At 41.3% G+C, this 22,825-nt stretch overlaps 1 protein-coding gene across 1 annotated transcript in view; it reads right to left on the reverse strand.

The window, feature by feature from the left end:
* Positions 1–22,825, reverse strand: part of CEMIP2 (cell migration inducing hyaluronidase 2) — an 84,997-nt gene that overhangs the window by 28,951 nt on the left and 33,221 nt on the right. The window contains 9 exon segments of the mRNA XM_047699331.1: positions 658–693; positions 2,208–2,339; positions 7,527–7,615; positions 10,479–10,607; positions 13,473–13,542; positions 13,688–13,893; positions 14,209–14,418; positions 16,412–16,581; positions 18,358–18,546. Of these exon segments, the coding sequence (XP_047555287.1) occupies positions 658–693; positions 2,208–2,339; positions 7,527–7,615; positions 10,479–10,607; positions 13,473–13,542; positions 13,688–13,893; positions 14,209–14,418; positions 16,412–16,581; positions 18,358–18,546 (1,231 nt within the window).

A 22,825-nucleotide genomic window follows, 5' to 3' on the forward strand; every position in this document is an offset into this window, starting at 1 on the left:
ATGTAACAGTTCACGGGCAAGCAGGTTCACGACAGCAGCCAAAATAACTGTCCCATAAAAAGTTCAGGTCTTAGAGATCACTGCAAAGTTAGACCGGCTTCGAAGAAAGAGGTTATTTAATATGTTCCCAACTGTTATTTCCTTCTTCTCAAGTGTTTTCTTCTCCTTGTTGTTTTTTTAAAAAGATTTCATTTATTTATTTGACAAAGAGAGAACACAAAAAGGGGGAATGGCAGGCAGAGGGAGAGAGAGAGGCAGATTCCCTGCTGAGTGGAGAGCCCTGATGTGGGACTCCATCCTAGGACCCTGGGATCATGACCTGAGCCAAAGGCAGATGCTTAACTGACTGAGCCACCCAGGCACCCCTCAAGTGTTTTCTTCCAAATAAAAAATATGATGAGCCTACCTTTCTATGGAATTCCAGCTATATTAACCTCCAACTTTGGTACAAATTCTATTAATTAAGAAAAATGTATTTTTGGCCTTCTAGTGGTGCTAGGAAGTGGGTGCTGTTTTGTTGTTGTTGTTTTCTTTAATGCTAATACAGTAATAGAACACTCTTATGTCCCATCAAGTAAAAACAAAAACAAATACCCAGGCTATTGTACCTTATAGCTTTAAAATAATCGAGGAAGTATTTCCAAAGTGATTACAAACCTGGCAAAGGTCAGCCCTATTCCATTATCTGCAAATCTGCAAGAGAAGAGAATAAAAGAACATTTAATTTACCATCTCATGTAACAAGAGATCATTTCTCTCAGTATTCAAGTTTTAGGAAATCCAGAAGCTTCCAATAATGCTTACTCTCCAAGACCACAGAAGGCATCTCGCTTCCCAGCAGCTAAACGCACAGACTCCATAGAGAAGGTACCCGGTTCAAATCCTAGCTTTGCCAATTACTGGATGCAGGAACCTGCGTGACCTTGCATGACCTTGGGCAAATGACTCGGCCCGACTCTCCCTCAGTTTGCTCACCTACAAGTTGAAGCAATAACATAACCCTGCTCATCAGAGTTGATGAGGGCATTAAACATCCTAATTAATTCTACCCCTTTAGAACAGTGCCTGGCACAGAGGAAGCAGCCTGTCAGTGTGACCTGTCACTGTTATTTTCATAATTATTTTTTTTTTAAAGATTTTATTTATTTATTTGACAGAGAGATCACAAGTAGGCAGAGAGGCAGGCAGAGAGAGAAGGAAGCAGGCTCCCCACTGAGCAGAGAGCCTGATGTGGGGCTCGATCCCAGGACGCTGAAATCATGACCTGAGCCGAAGGCAGAGGCTTAACCCACTGAGCCATCCAGGCACCCCCATAATTATTTTTTAAACAATTAGATTATAACATCCTCTTCAAATTTTTCAACACTAATACCTAAGCTACTTCTACAGACTTCATACAAAATTAATTTTTTTGCACCATGAAAGTCAGAGGTGACAGTAAAATGCCAAGGAGCTAACATGAGTGCCAGCCAGAAAAAAACATGTTTTTCTAGACTCTCGAACACCAACTCTTAGCTCAACGTACATCAAGACTTCTAAAATTATAAAAATGGGAAAAGCAAGATGCTTACTGCTTCAAGTCATGTTAAGACATAAGTCAACAGACTTATTAAGGTGGAATTCACGACTTCTGTTTTGAATGGCAGTGAAGGAGCATCAGGCAAACTTCTGAGTTTCCAAAAGCAAAGGAAAGAAATCCAGGTAGTTTCAAAATCTTTATTTAGCTCTCTGACATAGACCATGTTTGTTCTATCAAGTTAAAGCCCCAGTTTCTGTTCAATCTCATCAAAAAACTCTCATGTCCCCAGACAGGTTCAGTTCCAATAAAAGCAGTGGAATGAGACGATTCCAAACATTCACAGTCTGTGAGCGTGAGCTTACGTCCTCAGAGCTCACCCTCTCTATTAGGAACAATAATATGATTCCAGGGGTGCCTGGCTGGCCCAGGCAAAAGAGTATGCAACTCTTGATCTCAGGATTGTGAGTTTGAGCCCCATATCGAGGGTGGAGATTACTAAAAATAAACATACTTAAAAATAATAATAGTACTAATATTAGAAGTCCAGAAAGTATCACTGTACTTTCAGTACACTGGGGTTTTTTTTTATTTTTTAATAGACTTGAAAAATAAATACACTGGAAAATAAATAATTAAATTTGTGCATACATCAGTGCTATCAGACAATGACTTTGCAGAGAATACCTACGCTGAATTCTGAACGACAATGTCTCCTCCTCTGACCCAGGCTCCGTTGTCATTATTTTTAAAAGAAATGAGCCTGTCAATTAAAGCAGCAACACGTGGCTTTTCAGGGTCTGCATCCTGATGAGGCCTAAACCTTGGGGTTTAAAAAAAAAAAAAGGAAGTTTTTTAAAAAAGCAGTGGAAACCAACTATTTACAATTGTAAGCTTAAGTGTCAAAAGGCAGGATTTATATTTGACCAAAACAAACAAACAAAATCTTAAGGCACAACTTACAAACTCATTATTGGCATTTAGATATTGAAAAAAAATTTTGTTTACTTACGTAAGATTCCAGAAAACTACTTTCATAACTTCTTATTTTTTTTAAATCAACTTATATTATAGACTGGGATACTACAGAACATTCTAAACACTAAAACCATTTCCAAACAAAACTCTCAGACCGGGAAATCTGGTATGTTTTCACAAATTCTTAATCTACACGACACTAATATAAACATACTGAATAAATTCATCAGATATTTCTACAATCATATATGCGAACTGGAATATTATGTGAGTTATATGCTGGCAAAAATGTTTTAGACACAGAGCTAAAACTAGTTCAAGACCTTAAACGTGCCTAAATTTAAGACAGATTTTATTTAATTAACTTATTCATTACAGAGACTGAATTTTACCTCTTTTATTCTCTTCCTTCCAGAACACTTACAAGGACTTTTTTTTTCCTTAAGGACTTTACTTATTTATCAGAGAGAGCTCATGCACACAAGTAGGGGGAGCACCAGGCAGAGGGAGAAGCAGGCTCCCCGCTAATCAAGGAGCCCGATGTGGGACTTGATCCCAGCACCCTGGGATCATGACCTGAGCCAAAGGCAGACACTCAACTGACTGAGCCACCTGGGTGTCCCCCTTACAAGGACCTTAGTAAAAAGGTCAAATAATTGGTGTAAAAAACTGTCCCTTATAACAAATTGAATAATTCCATAAGGTCACCTCTTTTTTTTTTTAAAGATCATTTCTATCTTTATCTTACAAAGCTTGGGGACAGGGTGAGGGGGGACAACTAGATAGCTTTTCAAAAACCAATTCAGCAGTTCAAGATTTTTATTTTTTTAAAGATTTTATTTATTTATTTGTCAGAGAGAGAGAGAGATCGCGAGAGTGAGCACAGGCAGACAGAATGTCAGGCAGAGGCAGAGCGAGAAGCAGGCTCCCTGCTGAGCAAGGAGCCCGATGTGGGACTCGATCCCAGGACACTGGGATCATGACCTGAGCTGAAGGCAGTGGCTTAACCCACTGAGCCACCCAGGCGTCCCAAGATTTTTTTTTGTTTTTTGTTTTTTTTTTTTAAAGATTTTATTTATTTATTTGACAGATAGAGATAGGCTGAGAGACAGGCAGGCAGAGAGAGAGGAGGAAGCAGGCTCCCCGCTGAGCAGAGAGCCCGATGCGGGGCTCGATCCCAGGACCCTGGGATCATGACCTGAGCCGAAGGCAGAGGCTTTAACCCACTGAGCCACCCAGGCGCCCCCCAAGATTTTTTTAAAAAAGATTTTATAGAGACAACAAGAGAGGGAACACAAGCAGGGGGAGTGGGAGAGGGAGAAGCTCATTTCCCACCAAGAAGGGAGTCGGATGTGAGGCTTGATCCCAGGACCTGGGATCATGACCTGAGCTGAAGGCAGATGCTCAACGACTGAGCCACCCAGGTGCCCCAGTTTGAGATTTTTAAACATGCAGTCAGCAAGGTATTTGCTGATATGCCCCTACCTTGGTTGCTGGCACACAGTAGGTGCTATGATGGAAAAAGAAGCCAAAGGTTCTTAGGCATGGCTGAGCTTGGCACATTCAGAGAACAAGCAAGTTGGCTGGAAAGTAAACACCACGGAGCAGGGGCGCCTGGGTGGCTCAGTCACTTAAGCGTCTACCTTCGGCTCAGGTCATGATCCCGGGGGGAACCTGGGATGGAGCGCCGCAGGGAGCCCCCTTCTCCCTCTGCCTGCTGCTCCCCCTGCTTGTGCTTTCTTTCTCTCTCAAATAAATAAATAAAATCTTAAAAAAAAAAAAAAGAAAAGAAAAAACAAAAACAAAAAGCATGGGGCAGAGGATAGAGAGCTAAGCATGTGCCCAGCAAGGATACGGTTCTTTATTCTAAACGCAGTAGGAAAAGCAGACCAGAGAATAATGGCTGTGAGGGCAGGGGGGAGCAGGATACAGGCAGGTGATGGCCAAAGGGCACAAAGTTTTAGTTATGCAAGATAAATTCTAATTTTTTTTTGAGAGCGAGCACATGTGCATGTGCCAAGACTGAGAGGGGCAGAGGGAGAGGCAGAGGGAGAGAGAGAATCTCAAGCAGTCTCCTCGCTCAGCAAGAGCCCCACACGAGGCTTGACCTCGTGACCCTGAGATCATGACCTGAGCCGAAATCAAGTCAGACACTTAACCAACTGAGCCAGTTAGGTGCCCCTGTGCAAAATAAATAAATTCTAAGGATCTACCATACAGATTGTGTCCACAGCTAATAATCCTCTATTGTGCACTTAACATTTGCTAAGAGACTAAGATCTTAGGGTAAATTCTCATACCACATATGCATAAAAAATATTCCTAACTTTTTAAAATCATAAAGGAGGTCAGAGAAGACTTTGGGAGTGGATGGCTAGGTCTATGACCCTGATGGTGGTGATGGTTTCTTGGCTGGGCACCTATCCCCAAACTCCTTGACTTGTTTACATTAAGTAGGCTCGGTTACATGCTGAGAATATCTCAATAAAGTAGGTGGATAAACAGAAAGACAGACAGACAGATGGACGTGATGGAAAGTCTTCAGAAGCCAGGAAGCAAGGAAGTAATACAACTAGATTTCACTTTCTCTTAAAAACTGGTCACTCGCTGTGACATGGTGAAAGGACTGTAGACAATGGAACCCAGGAGACCAGTCTGGCAAGCGCTATATCCGTCTTTGAACCATGTATATGACCTCTTATGCTAAATAGCTCTGACCTCAGGACTGAAAAGTCTGGCTCTAGGCTATCGTCTATTCTCTGGCCTTGTGCTTGCTGGCAAACAGCTTCACAGTCTTTACATAATATCAAGCAGATGCAAGAGTTCTGGAAAGAAAACTATACAACATTCTAAAATCAGGCCAAAAAAAAAAAAAAATAGTATCGGAAAGCAGCACTGCTGCCGCCATCTTGTCCTTTCACAAATTCCTATCCATAGAAATCAATCATTGACCACTTGCTTGGACGCTCTTTATTTTCAACCTCTTTCCCACTTGAGGTGGAGATGATAGTTAACATTCCCAATTTTTCGTCATCGTCACCCATGAGCTTTCAGCACGCTTTCCAACCTCCCTTAATTGCCCTTGGCTTTAAAGACTAGTTGGTTTTCATGCTTTTTCATTCCTTTGGATGAAATGTCCCAATCTCAAACCAAGAGTTCTCCTGGGTTACACTTCCCCCTCTTCAGATGCCTGTCATTTCACATCTTGAAGACACAAGGAAAGGCTCATCTGATCAACTGTTGAAGCAACTTCCCCTTTGATGAACAGACTAAGTATCTTCTGGATCCCATGAGCTGGAGATTAATTCATGGGCTGGCTTACTACTCGTTGTGTTAGAGGTTTATCATTTTTACTCATGTCTGGACTGCATGAATGCATGTGGGCGTAGCCTACACGTTAGTCTGTACAAAATTAAAGGTATACACCAGGTGCCAAATGCCTCATTACTCATCTTCTATAATCAGTTCTTTTCTATAACAACTTCCAAATGGAGTCTAATTCCCAATATGTATGCACTTACAAACTGGCAAGAGAAATAATGAAGAGCAGAGAAAAAACTACCATCATCGTAATCTCCTGTACACATACCCACTGTGTTATCCAGGCCATTGTGGGTAAATTGTTTTATTGTCAAGTCTAATTAATTCTGAACTAATTCAGAATTCTAGTGAATTCTGAAAAATATATTTTCATCCATCCATCATACACACACACATCATTTTTTTCGGGCAGGGAAGAGAGTCAACTGTGTTGTGTTAAGGATCTTTCTGTTCATACTAAGCAAACCACACACTCTTCGTTCCACCAGTTAAAATAAACTCTTAAAAAGCAGAAGTGTCCTGCCGGCAAAGATTTATTTGTTTTGCCAGTTAATATTATCTTCTTGGTTCACCGTCGGTTCTCATCTCTATGCTCCTTTTTCTCTTTTAAATTCATCTCCTCTTTCCCTTTTTCATTTCTTACTCAGCTATTAAACGTCCAGTGACTTGTGTTTTATTTAAATAATGTCCATAGTTTCTTGGCTTTTCACATGCCATCTGATCGTTGCCTGAAGATATTTCAGGCTCAACTTGACCTTTAAAGAATCCTGATGAGTAATTTTACTAACTGTACTTTGCCCAGTTTTCTCCTGACCTCATGTCTTATTACTGTGTTGCAAGAATCCTGCCTCACACTTAAACGCACTCACCGACCTACAGTGTAGCTCTTATCTTACTCCCTCGTGAACAATAGGGCCTGGTATCTTTTTCTTAAATGTCTATCAACAGAGCCTATTAAATCTAGCACCGTTCCAAAACCGGACGTGGGTCAGTCAACTTGAAGTATCAGAAAATAACACACATACAGTTTCTGCTGAACAGGACTTTAAGTTGTTATCTCTTTTCCAGAAACTCTTATTTCCATTGGAGACACGTTATTTATTTTGGCTCTCATATAGCACGTAAGAGAACTTTGTTGAAATGTTCTCCCTATTCCAACCACATTCTGTGGTTATAAAGGAGAGTAATACAGAGCCCAGTGATGATGGGACTCTGAGCCTATAGACAAATGAACCAAACTAGCTTGCTCATCAAGTTCAAGACCTTTCCCTGTGAAATACATTCAATGCAATGTTCCCTTCTGACCACTAACAATAAATTCCCCATGCCTTGGTTTTCAGGAATGACACTAACACATCTTAGCTTGTTTTTGCAGTGAATCATGCTCTACTTTATGCCAAATGTAGTCCCTGTTTTCAGCATCTCTCTCTCCTTTTTCTTTCTCGTTCCGCATCTCTCTTTCACATTGATTTACAACTATGAAAAGCTGGACAAAGTACTGACTTCTCTGGCATCTCAGTAAGATTTTAAAACAAATAAACCAGCCACAGGGCTTAGAACAGCAGAAAGAAATGTTTTCCCAATGCTCTCCTGCAAACATTGAACGCTTCAGTTTAAATGTGTTGGTGGAGAAGAGAGCACGATGGCTTGACTCAGGAAGTTTTGCTTTGGCAAGATATGGCTAGAGCATGAGGTCAAAGGATGACTCTACCTTGCACTGTTATCCAAACAGAGGTACTCCCTTGGGTCTGCCGAACTGGCGTTGGTTGTCTTGACACCTTTGTCAATAAATAAGCCGGCCTGCAAAACAACAATCACGGACTGAAATGAATATGGATCCTAAGTTAGAGCTACACGTTACATAAAGATTCATGAAAATTAGTTGTAGCTTCTCACACCTACCAAAAAGAGGGGAAAGGAACAAACAGCAACTTTACCAGATATTTTACTTGATCTAATTATACTCAGTCATTCAACAAATATTTATTTAGTGCCAGCCTTCTGGGAGGCAATGAGCATTGTACATTAACAAGAAAGCCATGGTCTTTGCTGTTGCTGGTATATAAACTGGCAGGGAGACTTGCCATTCAGTAAACAACCACAATCCAGCATGATAAGCATATGATGAAGAAGTAGACAATGCTCGAGCAACACAGAGAGGGGCATCAAGTGAGATCTTTCTCACAGGTGGGAGACACGGGCTGCAGGGAAGGTCCCCGCAAAGCAGGGAGCTCCTAAAGATGAACCAGGAAGAATGGGGAGGACATAACCACCCAAAAGCATGGGTTGGGATGAAGGACGGGGACTGGGTGGGAAGCAGCTGAAGAGCCCAGAGGAAAGCACTCAGGGATATCATTTGTACAAAAAGCCTGGAGGTGAGAGAGAGCATCTGAGAAGAAAGTGTCAGATAGACTCAAAGGAAATGTAAGAAGGGAGGAAACGCAAGAAAGAAGGCTAAAGAGAAGCAAATGGCGGACAACACAGTCGATATATGAGAGTCACTTCAACGGGACTTTTTTTTTTTTAAGATTTTATTTATTTATTTGATAGACAGAGATCACAAAGTAGGCAGAGAGAGAGGAGGAAGCAGACTCCCTGCTGAGCAGAGAGCTCGACTCAGGCTCGATCCCAGAACCCTGAGATCACGACCTGAGCCGAAGGCAGAGACCCAACCCACTGAGCCACCCAGGTGCCCCTCCACAGGACTTTTAATAAAGGCAATGCAAGTAACCGCATGTTAGGAAGGAATGCTCTCGCCAATAGGATAGATTAATGGATTACAAGGGGACAGAAATGGCGTAACTGGGTGGTGGGTATAAAGGAAGGCACTTGATGAAATGAGTACTGGGTGTTATATGCAGCTGATGAATCATTAAATTCTACCTCTGAAACGAATAATACACTTTGTTACTTGAATTTCAATTAATTAAATTAATTAATTAATTTTTTAAAAAGGAAAAAAAAAAGAAAGGGACAAAAAGGGAGGTAAGAGACGAGGTAGGACACGACCTCAATAATCCAGAAGAAAAATTAAGGTGCCCTAGACTTGTGGGAGTCATTAACGGGGGAAAAGGGATAGGGCAAGGCTTCTTTAAGAGGTACGATATGCTTTAGTATTTAAGGAAATGTCTAAGGGTGAAGGAAAGGGAGCAATAAAGATTCCTGTTCTAAGTTTGGGCAATTGGGTGGCCAGTGGTTTCATTCAGTGAAATAGAGAGAGAGGAATGGGTGTGAGGATAAAAAGAAGGATTTTTAGTGAGGACCCACAGCAGAAGGGTCGGTGTTGCTATTCTTTATGACTGATCCAAAGATCACTGGCTCCTCTCGGAGGGCTCCCAGGGATCCGTTTCCCTTGGCTACAAAGTATTATTCCGGACAGTCAACCCCAAATTAAACAAGTTAAAACCTAACCATTATTAGATTATTATTTAGATCTAATATTCTTAGAGCTAACAGATCACTTCATGTCCTCATGGCGTAGGACATTAAAAATTTAATTAGAATGAGATTTTTTTTATACCACTGTAATTAGAAAATCTTGAGGATTTCCGGTTTGAAATGGTAATCTCAACAACGATTAGCCTCAATCAGCTCCTCAGAGCACAAAAAACATAATTCTGACTGAGGTTTTTTGCTCTCTCAAGTCTTCAAGTGATTCCACTGTTCAAATTATACCACACTTAGGTTTTTAAAGGGTCCTCTCCATATCGGAAATGGGAAGCATTAATTGAATTTTGATGCGGCTCATTTCAGGGTAAAGAATCTGGGCATTGTATCGTATAAATGAAAATATCTAAGTGCCTTAGGTGGGGAGTTTGGGGGATAGGGAAGGAAAAAATGAAACAAGATGGGATCGAGAGGGAGACAAACCTTAAGAGACTCTTAATCTCACAAAACAAACTGAGGGTTGCGGGGGTGGGGGGCGGGGGGGGGGGGAGATGGGGGAGGGAGAGGGGGTTAGGGTTATGGACATTGGGGAGGGTATGTGCTATGGTGAGTGCTGTGAAGTGTGTAAGCCTGACGATTCACAGACCTGTACCCCTGAGGCAAATAATACATTATATGTTACTTAAAAAAAAATTAAAAAAAAAATCAAAGTGCCTTGTGAGCACAAAATGAGGCAAATATAGTTATACTCGAGGGTGGGGATGAATATCATAGAACCTGGACTTCCTAAGTGGCCTTTTATTGACTTGATCTGCATCGTTTCAAGTCAGGTCAAATACCGTAAGTAATATTTTACTACGTAATTAGTATTAAATGCCCAAAAGGAACCTCTACCAACTCTGTGAACTGGGAGCAGAGAGAACGGATGCTTCTTATCTAATGTGTATATGCCCTAAAACATGATATTAACGACTGGAAAGAAGGGGAGGTGGGAGAAGGAAGGAATGAGCGAGGGGACGTGGACGCAGGGATCAAGCCCATCATTCTCATTACTCAGTTTGAATGCACATGCATTCTGCTGGTGCTATGCCTGTGGATACTGTACATAATTCTCAACATGGAAGGGTTATGGGTCTGCTTATTTAATCCCAAATTACTTTTTCCGATGACAAGTTTTACTGAAAACTGTCATTTCTCAGCATTCTGCATGTCTCGGCATTCCATCCTTCACCTTGGAAATCACATGAAATGCTTTTGTTAAGACCTAGGAACGTACCTTAAAATTTGAATGGACTCGGTTGTTATAAAATATACCCAATGGAGTGAGTTCTGGTTTTGCTAAGAGCTGCAATCCACTGGATTCCCCCGTAGGTTCCTTGTGGAATAAATACCATATGCCAGCATCCTGTCAGTAAAAGGGCAAGATCATTAAAAGCCTTACTTTATAAAGCCACTTGAGGAAACATGTTCAAAAAACCAAGTGCTTCATAAGCAAACTGAATCTTCTCAACACTAATTTTTCATTGTTTCGGGCTCAGAATGGACTATGAAAGTTGTGCACTGATCTAGCACCCTCCAAGTCATTATAATCATGCTTTAAAAAAAAAAAAAAAAATTTAATTCTACTTGCAGTCCTGGATAGAAATAATTGGCTGATACCAAAACTCACTTCAAAATATACCTCTCCCAGCATTATCTACTTTCAAAAGTTATGCAGGATTAGAACCAAACAAGCCTTCCTTCCTTCCAGGTGACCAGGACAGCACAGCCTTTTAGCCATGTGAGTGTTTTTCTGTCCACCTCCAAACCTGATCAATAAATGAGTCATACTCGCTAAACAACTATCCGCCAACACGCAGAGCTCACTGACTTCTTTCAAACAACTCCAATGCCCTTCCTGTCCCGAGGCAAACTTTTGCCAAAGGAAAAAAACCACCACACGCATGAATCAGGATGCTGTCTCAGTCTGGATCCTGTCTGTTCACTTTCGGTATTACTGGCCTGAACAGGAGAAGCGGGGCAGTTTTCACAATTTTTGGCACTCAAAATGAGCTCTAAAAATCAAAATTAGTGTCTTACTCCCCACAAGTGTTTTATTTTACAGTTTAATGAAAAACCAGCCCAATGCGAAGGACAAGTTCAAGCAGTAGAACTTTGAATAGGTTGTTCATAGTCTAACATAGAGTCCAAAAGTATGCTATAGAGAGAAAAACACATTTGGCAAACATTTCTTTAGCGCTTCCCTGTGCCAAGCGTGGAGTAAGGCTAGTCTCAAAGAATTAATAGTCTGATGGGAAATCGAGAGGGAACTAAAATATATCTGTTAGGTATTACATTCATTGTAAGAAATAAGGTTTTTTAGAAGCATAGAGAGATGAACAGTGGAAAGCATATATACTTACCCACCAAAATGAAAGCAATATTTAACATTTTTCCATGATAAAGGTTTAGAGATGGATCTTAATAAAACTAACTACCCTAAAAAAACTTCTGTGCCTTCTCTACTCTCTGGGGCACAAAACAGCACAGAAGACGACCTAGAGGCTCCATGCCACAGCCCTAGAAGCTTAGGGTGGCACGAACCCTCCCAGGACGCAATGGAGTCTGGGGAGGGGGTTGGGGGGGGGCATCCAGGGGGTAGCAGCTGTTTCCTGTTCAACACTGTGGTGTCAAAACAGGTAAAGGGAGCTTTGTAAAAGGCAGTGGAAACGTACAAGAAAGAGTTTGATTTATTTGGGGAGGTAAACCCTTGCCAAAACATGAGTTTTACTGGAATGGTTTTTCTAGAAAGAAAAGAAAGAACTCACAGAATGAAAAGGAAAAAGGGCAAATATAAGATGGGAAATGAGAGACGGGCTTTCTTCATGTCTCACATGAGCTCCAGGAAGGGCTTGTGGCAACCTCCCCTTACATTGTTCCATGAACCATTTGCAATTTACTTTCATCTTCAACCCACGACTTCTGAAACAAACTAAAAGGAACCTTTGCTCTGTTCATTGGAAATGTAACACAAATCAGAAGATGATCCCAGCCAGGGTGAGGCTGTGTATCAAGCCTGTGGCCATCTTGGCCCCAAAACCTATCTTCCAATCAGAAACTCTTGGCACAAATCTGATAGATGGTCAGCAAACATGTGATGAAAAATGAATGGACGGAAACCTGAAATGATTAAATGTCCAGGTCTCTGCCCTGGTAAGTAAGAATTTTATGTTTTATGTTTTTAAGGAAAATCACAGAAGTGAATACCACCATCACCCAGAGATGCCCATAATCTCATTATCTGGAAGAAATACTCCCTTCCCCTAATCTTTTACTCAGTCCTGGAAATAATGCTAGGTATCTCTTTCCTTTTAAAAATTTAATAGATTATATATATATATAATGTGTATATAATATTTAATATTTGTATATAATGTATATAAATATGTGTATATAATATTTTTATCATATAAATATTATATTTATATATAAATTCATAAATATGAATATGCAGGTGTTGCAGCAAAGCTCCTATTTCTGTACTACAGTGCGCAGCATGGACATAATCATAATAGTATAATGTCTTCAAGACTCACTTTTCCATTATAAATTAACAGTTTCAAATCACACTCAATTATAAATGTAAATATCTCCCAAGTTTCTCTAAGAGACATTTCTGCCATCCCAAAATGGCTCATTTATTCTCTTAAGTTATTCTTATGTGTCTGCATGTCTCTGAAATCATTCAAGGCACACAGTTAATTGAAGGCACAGAGTTTAGCTGCTTTACCAAGGAGATGAAGCCCCTAAGTGTGTATGATCCCTGCACTTCAACAGAAGAAGTCCACCTTGACCAGGATGACTGCTGCCCTAAGATGCTACAGAACAATCCATTCCCATAGAGAAAAGCTAAGACTTTCCTCATTCGTTAAAATTAAAAACTGAAATGATCAGGCATTCAGCCATGCACAACTTGAATATGAGAAGCCAGAAAGACGGCACATGACCCAGCAAAAATGCACCTGGAAGGTCCAATAACCCCACACATCAGCCCATCTCTTTTCCTCCATCTGGCATCCGTCTTACCACACCCACAGGTACTAACCGGCAGGAATGATGCAGAAGGAACAAAAGGACCCTCTCAACCATATCCCGCTTTCCGTGAAACGAGCAGTACCAGAACACAGCACCGTGCCTGAGCTGGACTGTCCCCCATGACATCACAACCCCACAAACCAGAACACTTCTCAACACGAAGACCACACAACCGGAACCATTTAACATTACTTACCTGTGAGCCCGCAGCTGCGTTACTAATCAGGTTATTGTTGGGATGAGCGATCCAGAAAGTTGAAACGGCCCTGCAAGGCATTTTTTTAGAGTGACTTCAACACTAGTCATGGAAAAATCCTGCCCACTAGAAAACTTCCCCCGAAACATCTTCCCCACAAAGTTAAAGGCCTTGAGCATCACACACGAGTCTCTCTCTCTCTTCCCGTCACTTACATGCAGTCCATGGCAGGCACAGGCACATAATTTCCAAACACTTTGTCTCGCATGGTGGTGCACATGGAGTTATTCCTATCGGTGGGGAGGAGGGTGCCGGGTTTGGTGAGGAGGCCCAGATTGTGGAACAAAGTATTTCTCTGTTCCACACCATCTTCCAAAAAGAAACAATGACCCAGCGTGTCAAATCCGATTGTGTCTTTAATCTGTAGAAACACAAGCGTGCAATGTCATCGATAACATGATCAACTGAGGGTTAAGTGACAAGTGACACTGTGACAAGTGACAAGTGCCATCTACACAGCGCACTCACTACAGATGCAAAGAGAAGTTTTCATCTTAACTGGACGGGCAAAGCCAAATGCCCACTGTTACTGATCTCCTGATAGAGGAAAACACCAGAATTCTCAGTAAGAGGAGGACAGAGGAAGGCAGGCGCTACAAGAGCGGACTTAATCAGATGGAGAGGTTGTGACAATGAAGGAGAGTTACTATGCGTCAGCATAGTGAACGCTACATACCAGCAGACCATTTGTCCCGTGCACAGTGATGCACCGGGAGAAGCTGTGATGAATAGATAAGCCGTCCACAAAGGTCGCGTGTCTGTACCCCCCCTTGTAATCCACGTCACCACACAGGTGGAAGTGAACAGGATACCGCCCCAGCTGCTGCTGACCCATGTGTTTCAATTCCACGTAAGAAAGATGGACGGATGTGAAATTCTTTCTTATCTGTAGGACAAGATAACCGAAATCAAAGCAATACACTTTGGAATATTCGAGTAGCAAAAAAAAATATGGCTCTAATAGAAAATGTCTAAAGGTGAATGCATATTAAAATATTTTTTTCGGGGCGCCTGGGTGGCTCAGTGGGTTAAGCCTCTGCCTTCGGCTCAGGTCATGATCTCAGAGTCCTGGGGTCAGGACCCACATCGGGCTCTCTGCTCTTCGGGGAGCCTGCTTCTCCCTCTCTCTCTGCCTGCCTCTCCTGCCTGCTTGTGATCCCTCTCTCTCTGTCAAATAAATAAATAAAATCTATTTATATATATATTTCCCCCCCTTCCCTTTGGCACCCTGCTTTCCCGGATCTCCAGTTCCTAATTTAGCAAATGCTTCTTTTTTGCTTCTTTTTTTTTTTTTTCTAAGTAATCCCTATGCCCAATGTGGGACTCAAACTCACGACCCTAAGATCAAGAGTCACATGCTCTATTTACTGAGCCAACCAGGTGCCCCAGCAAAGGCTTCTTAACATACGTGAATACTTTTTTTTTTTTTAAGATTTTATTTATTTATTTGACAGACAGAGATCACAAGTAGGCAGAGAGGCAGACAGAGAGAGAGAGGAGGAAGCAGGTTCCCTGCTGAGCAGAGAGCCCAATGTGGGACTCGATCCCAGGACCCTGAGATCATGACCTGAGCCGAAGGCAGCGGCTTAACCCACTGAGCCACCCAGGCGCCCCAACATAAGTGAATACTTTAAAGAGCCATAAAAATAGCCTCTACTTAGGAATAAAAGGAAATGCAACCAGGAAAGCTACAGAAATGATTTCTATATACGTAATATGTTTTGATTTGTTCAAATATTTTGGTCATCTCCAGTCTTGTCTCGTTCTTTCATTTCTGTAAATACCATCACAGTTTGATAAACAGTTAATTGTTAATCTTCCCACATAATATTATTTACTTCAGTTCTTTTTAAATATTTCTCTGTGATCCACAATTTCAGCATTCTATTTTTAAACACTGGATTTTTATTCATACTACTAACAACAAAGGAATAACACTGACCACAATTTCAGTAAACAGTGTAACAGAAATGTTAACAACCATAACCTACTCGGTGCACAAAAACTGTTTTTAAAACACAGGCAGCCCAAAACGCAGCCCAGAAGTCACAGCAGATAGTATGCAGGGCAAGGCTTACCACAGAGTAAGTGCTCAATACTTTTACAGAGTAAAAATCTGCGTACAAAAAATATTCTTACAGAAAGATATTTTGTATGTATATATCACAACCGCTTCCCCTTTCATATCAAGTTCTAAAAAGAATCATTTGATCCAGGGGCGCCTGGGTGGCTCAGTGGGTTAAAGCCTCTGCTTTCGGCTCAGGTCATGATCCCGGGATCCTGGGATGGAGTCCCACATCGGGCTCTCTCTCTCGGAGCCTGCTTCCCTTCCTCTTTCTCTCTGCCTGCCTCTCTGCCTACTTGTGATCTCTGTCTGTCAAATAAATAAATAAGTAAATCTTAAAAAAAAAAAAAAAAAAGAATCATTTGATCCTTTTAGAGACTGCATGCATGAGACAAAATGGTTTAACTAATGGTCGAGGTCAACTAAATGAAGATAGAATTTTCTCTTTTAATTATGCAAAATCTCTTCATTGTTACTGAGTAGAAAAATAAAATATGATTTCTTTTTCATATCCATATAGATCCCACCGCAAATTTGGGAGCTCCTGGGTGGCTCAATGGGTTAAGCATCTGCATTTGGCTCAGGTCATGATCCTGGAGGTCCTGGGAGCAAGTCCCAAATCGGGCTCCCTGCTCATCGGGAAGCCTGCTTCTCCCTCTCCCTCTGCTCCTCCCCGCCCTGCTCATTCTCCCTCCCATCCTTCCTCTTTCTCTCTCTCTCTCTCTCATAAATAAATATATAAATTTTTAAAAATCTTTTAAAAAAACCTTGAAAGTATTTAACAACCAAGGAACTCATTAAATCTTTTGCCTACCATGACATGTCCCCCATATGTATCATAGTTAAAGAATTGGCACTGGTTCCCAGCGTAGCAGGAGTCTTCCATTTCTCCTCGGATTACAACGTTCCGGGTGAGAATTCCGACCTCGGCTCTCATGTCTACACCATCGGTGATCTCACCCATATGCAGGAACTGAGGGGCTTCTGGTTCACATGGGCAAGAGACAAAAAATATTTTTAGCAAAGAACACATGAAACGTATCGAAAAGACAGTCCTCTTTATTGTGCAACTCCAAGATATTATCCAAATGGATAGTGTGCTGCCATTCCCGAATACCTCAGCATCACAGAATATAAGGAAGCGATTTTAAAGATGATTTATTAATTAATATTATTTAATTAACATTATTTTATTATTATATTATAATTATATTATATAATTATTATTTTTAATTATTTAATTACGATTATTTCTTTAAGATTATTTATTATTAATTTAAAAGATTATTTATTATTAATTTTAAAGATTATTTACTCTAACCATTTACTCAATCTCAAAACCAAACACAGACATGGGGCTTAATCCTCTCCTGAATGGCACCAATATTCTGGAATGTACCTAAGTACCCTCCCTCTCTTTCTCTATCTTGTTCCTTCCAAACGCTCTTGTTCTAATCTCCTGAGGGCACATGAAGAACCAAATGCATAGTGAATCCTGAAAAAGGAATGGTTTTGCAGATGTTGATAACGGGGTATCGAGTTATTTTTGCTTTCACTTCAAAACTAAAGTAATATGCATGGAAACATTAACATTACAAACATGGCCATCTTTCCTACTTCTTATTTTAATATGAGCACGCATTCTTCTAAATTTCCACCTTTCTAGAAGTCTAGAAACACTTTAATAATGAGCTTTTCTCTGACGTTTTTATCACATAAAGTCAGGAAGGAAAAACACAAATAAATCAAGCAGCTGAGAGCATGGGAGATTCATTATCAGGTAGACTTGTTAACAAGAGTGGGAATTTCCAAACAAAATTAATGCCAGATAGTAACATGGTTTTTTGGGGGGGGTGTTGTTTTCTGCTTATGCTCTATATCATCAAGAAGGAAAAGTACAACACTGAATAAAGCACAGAAAGTGCCAAGGGAGCCAGTTGTCCTATTTTTTTTTAAAGCAAAAACACTTTGCCTTGAACTACTTAGAGCTCTAAATTACCCATGACTGTGTGCTTATTAAATAGTTACCATAAACTCTTTGGTTTTATACCATGAATATATATATAATCTTGAGTACAGAAGGAAGGGAGACAATGTAGTAACGTCCACAAGTGAAGCAACACATAAACGAGCTTTGCCTATTACAGTCTCAGGATAAGTACCTGGTAGAATTCAGCTGTTCTTCCCAAACACAGCTTATACAGTACGGGTCTCACTGCATAATGCTTTCCGTCAAAGAACTCAAGCTTACGATAAAAAAATGTAATCTATGAAAATACCTTCCCGGTTCTATTTTAATAATTAGATCTGGCTTTTTTGCCAAGGAAGTAGGTGCTCAAAAACAATGAGATTTTCTTTAATTAACAAGAAAAAAGACTTCTATTTAAGTATGAATCAGTTGATAATTGGATTATTATTCGATAGTAAAAAATGAAAAGAAGTTGGATAGGATCTTGGGGGAGGAGGATCAATCCGTGTAGCTCCATCTTTTTTTGTTTGTTTGTTTTAAATCAGCACAAAAGACCCTGATTTGTCTGCTACACATCATTAACAACAACACTATTGCTCCTTAAATACTCTTAGCTAACATCCCCTAGGATCTGGTGTTCAAAGCACCCCACGGCTAAGATCTTTAATATCCAGATGACAATGGTGGTGGTGATGACAGCAATGAGGAGGGCCCTGGCTTTGGGGTGGGGTGGCGGGAAGTGGGATGCTACAGGAATCAAATGCCAAGAAACATTCTGAGCAGTCCAGTACCTTTGACTTTGACCTGAAAGCGGTTGCACTCAGGGCAGGGGAGGAGAGTGAACTCCTCTGCCTGGTACATAGAATAGTCTGTGCTTGCGACCACGATCTGGTCTCCAGGTTTCCAACTACTAACGTCGTCCAGCAGGTGAAGCTTCACTCCATCCACAACCTCCACCCGGAAACCTGAAAGAGAAACACCTAAACCAAAAAGTAAGAAAGAAAATGATGTGTTAGTAGGCATTTCCACCTCCTCCTTGACTCACAGATCAAAAGCTGAGTTAGACAGTACATTTTTACCAGTGCTAACCGTGTGCCTGTCATTCTGCAGACACTGATAATAAGAAGATGGACATGGACAGCCTGACCTCCAGGGTAGAGCACCCCATGTTCCCCGAACCACGACGGGACAGGAAATGTCCAACTACTCTTTTTGATCCCCAAATCTCTCTGTACTTGCATTCAGTGCTAAAACTATCTAATAAGGCTTCCTAGCAGTCCTAAAATGTAGTAAGAGCATATCACACATAAGGAGATGCTGCCAAACACGGAATTGGTCTGTAGTAAATACTCAATATTTCAATGTGATCCAGACACAGGATGAGAGAGAGAACATACATCATCTTAAGAATACAAATTTGCTTAGGCAATCTCTTGTCCTGGGCCTTTGTTCATGCTTTGTTCCTTAGCTACAATGTCCTTCCACTCTTAATCCACCAACCAAGATACTACCCCAGTTCAAACTCACAACCCTAAGATCAAGAGCCACATGCTCTACCAACTGGACCAGCCAGGTGCCCCAACATTAAGGACTTCCCCGACATCCTTGCTGGAAGCAACCTCCTTCTCCAGTATTCTCATTCTAGGGTTCCTTCTGGTATTATTCACACCTGTCCAAGGGGAGAATAGCTCACTTCCTTGGAGGGTACATTCATGAAGGCAGCAGAGTATGTCCACCTGTTTATCTGCTCCTCTGTTTCTTCGTGCAAACTCACAGATATCTGCTGAAGGGACCAGCATTCCCACTAGGATCTACAGTGTCACCCAGAGGCCACAAGATAGTGTCCCTGTCCAACTCCGCTCCTTCCCCGGGATGACGTCAACTCTGCCGTCTACATGACCCAGGGACTAATCCCTGATCTCTCCCAATGCATCCTTTCGAAACTCGAAGTCAGTTCCCCATCAGCTGACCAAAACTGAAAAGTTGATCCAACATCTCCTTCACTTACTCTTTCATGTGCAACCAAGTGTAGCAGCATTTCCTGCTTCTAAAACACCCGTGATAGAATCTGTCACAAACCAAAAGCTGACTTAATGCAAATGTATACACAACAGATGGAAGCAACATTGTAAGATCAATAGAGAAGGGAAAACACCACGTCTCAAAGCTGTCTGTTTCCTTGTATCTGTACTTACAACCATCCTTCCAGTTAACTGGCGCACTGTTCCGGGGTGACTTTAAGATACCGACCCTACGGGTCCGTGGCAGGAGTGAAGAAACACACTGACTCAAGTTAGGGAACTCAGAAAGAGGGAAATTCGGGCAAGGCACAAGGAATACTACAGACACCTTGACAGTCCTGAGCCCACTCTCCCGAGAAAACCTAACCTGAGCAAGTCATGGATTCTATTCCTTGAGATGCCAACTTACCATGTATTGGTTTTCACAAAGGACCAAAAGAAAAGTACTGAAAAAAAAAAAGTAAAGTAGCTTTCTTGTTTATTTATTTCTTTTATCCAGACACTAAAGCCTATGATGGGACTTGGTCTAAATAATAATATTAATAGGGACGCCTGGGTGGCTCAGTTGGTTGGGCGGCTGCCTTCCGCTCAGGTCATGATCCCAGAGACCTGGGATTGAGTCCCACATCAGGCTCCTTGCTCGGCGGGGAACCTGTTTTGCCCTCTGCCTCTGCCTGCCACTCTGTTTGCCGGTGCTCGCTCGCTCTCTGACTAATAAATAAATAAAATCTTTAAAAATAATAATAATAATATTAATAATAGTGACTCCAATAACAACAGCTAATAGTTGCTGGGACTTTGCATACATAATAAATAAACTTTTCAGGGTGCCTGGGTGGTCTGTTAAGTGTCTGCCTTCAGCTCAGGTCATGATCCCAGGGTCCTGGGACCGAGTCCCTCATTGGGCTCCCTGCTCAGCGGGGAGTCTGCTTCTCCCTCTCCCTCTGTTCTTCCCCCTCCCCGCACTTGTGCTTTCTTTCAAATAAATAAAGTCTTAAAAAATAAATAGATTTAATAAATAAATGGCTTTTATCAAAACAACTGGGAGAGAAAGAAACTGCTATGCACACTAGGGATGAAGAAACCAGAAGTCAGGGAGTTTGAAGAACAGCTGGAAAATGGCAGACCCCAAAACTAAATGCTAACTGAACTCCAGAGCCCAGTCTCCTAACTTCTTTATTATTTTGCCTGCCCAAGAATCAGAATGGGCAGGATAAACACAAAGATAACCAAGAACCTCAGGAGCAAGGATAATCACTGCCCAAATTTTCAGATTTCACCAAAAAAAAAAAAAAAAATCTAAAAAAAGAACTAAGTGGGGTGGCTGGTGGCTCAGTCATTAAGTGTCTGCCTTCAGCTCAGGTCCGTTATTGCAGGGTCCTGGGATGGAGCCCTACATCAGGCTCCAGCCCTGCACTGGGCTCCCGGCTCAGCGGGAAGCCTGCCTTCTTCCTCTCCCACCCCCTCTGCTTGTGTTCCCTCTGCCGCTGTGTCTCTCTCTGTCAAATGAATGGGTAAAATCTTTATAAATAAATAAATAAACAAAGAACTAAGAAACCATTTTTTTCACATAATATTTTTTTAAAAACTGCTTTTTAAAGAAGAGGGTTGCTGGATACATCAGGTTCAACTTCAAAGACCATGAGGATTTGTTGCTGTTTAAAGAAAGAAGTCATAAGGTTAGATTGGGAAGATCTGTGTTATTTACTAAGTCCTCACTTTTTCCTAGCATCAGAAGAAAATCCTGCCTAAGATTTCCTCCCATTAACACCAGCGAATTGGAAACATGAAAGGAAATAAGCTCCGCCCCCCCTTGCTTCCTGGAGAGATTTTTCTACCTCTTCCAGAAAAGAGTCATTGAGAACACGGGACCCAATATCCTAGGACAGCTAGAACGGACCCTCTTCCAGAAATGAGTAGTCACTGCTAATGTGGAAATAAAAACAAAATTTTCCACAGAGGAAATGTTGATTTGAGGTTTGTCAGTAATTATCCTCTGCATGAAGTCTTACTGGAAGCCCTTCCACTAAGCTCTTCATGCGGGACCAAATTCTTTTTTTTTTTTAATCTTTTTTTTTTTTTATAATATTTTTTTTTATTTATTTGACAGACAGATCACAAGTAGGCAGAGAGGCAAGCAGAGAGAGACAGGAGGAGGCAGGCTCCCTGCTGAGCAGAGAGCCCGATGCGGGACTCGATCCCAGGACCCTGAGATCATGACCCGACCCAAAGGCAGAGGCTTCAACCACTGAGCCACCCAGGCATCCCGCGGGACCAAATTCTTGCTAAGAAATGTTTCCCATCTGCTTTTTGCCAGGGGCAACCATGACGGGGTAGAAAGCAGTGGTTTTGGAGGCAGAAACCTGAGCTTCCTTGTCCGTAGTAGGTACCATCTCCTTGGCCCAAACCCAGAAGGCTGTTTAGAAGGAACATGTGAAAGTCTCTATTACATACAGGGAACTCTATTTACCTGCGTATTTTAAAGCAAAAGACTTTCTCTGTTTAATTACAAGGGTACAAAATGCACCATTACAACCCAAGTCATGTTTGGATCATCATTAAAATAGCTAACATTAAAATAGCTAGGCACATGTATGAAAAACTTCATATTCTTCCCCTCAGACACCCACAGCAGCCCTATGTGGTAGTTTCTCTGACTGTGCCCATTTTTCAGATGAGGAAACTGAGAGCTAGGAAGTTCAAGTCACATGCCCACCATCACATAGGAAGTGAAAGAGCGGGGCTCTCTGTCTCCAGAAGTCCATCTTAGTAAGCATAGTGGCCCCCTGCTGCTGAAAACTGAGGTATGAGCCCTAAAATCAACCTTTCTGGATAACAAGGCACCTCTCGATTACTCCTTTCACAATAATTTTGGGATAATTTTTGCTTGCAAAAGAAAGGTAGTGGGCAAGCACAGACAGGAGCCTGCTAATCCATACCTTGAGCCAAGAAACCTGGCAGCAAAACAGGAGAGGAAACATCCTTAAAGAAACAAGTCAGAGGTACCCTGAACACCCAGCGCCAGGCATTATTTGAACTAATTATTGTTCTTCTGAAAGGGGAATGAGAATAAAAATTATGTGGAAGAAAATGTTAAAGACCTAAGGTAACTGTATAAAATGTTATTTTAAGCGAGGGAAACAGGCTAAAACAAAATGGACATTAGGGGAGAAAAACATATATAAGAGAAAAATAACTAGATTATTTGCACAGAAACAATTCTCTCTTAATGACAGGG

Source organism: Lutra lutra, chromosome 13 (genome assembly GCF_902655055.1).
Source record: "Lutra lutra chromosome 13, mLutLut1.2, whole genome shotgun sequence".
In the NCBI taxonomy this organism is placed as follows: Eukaryota; Metazoa; Chordata; class Mammalia; order Carnivora; family Mustelidae; genus Lutra; species Lutra lutra.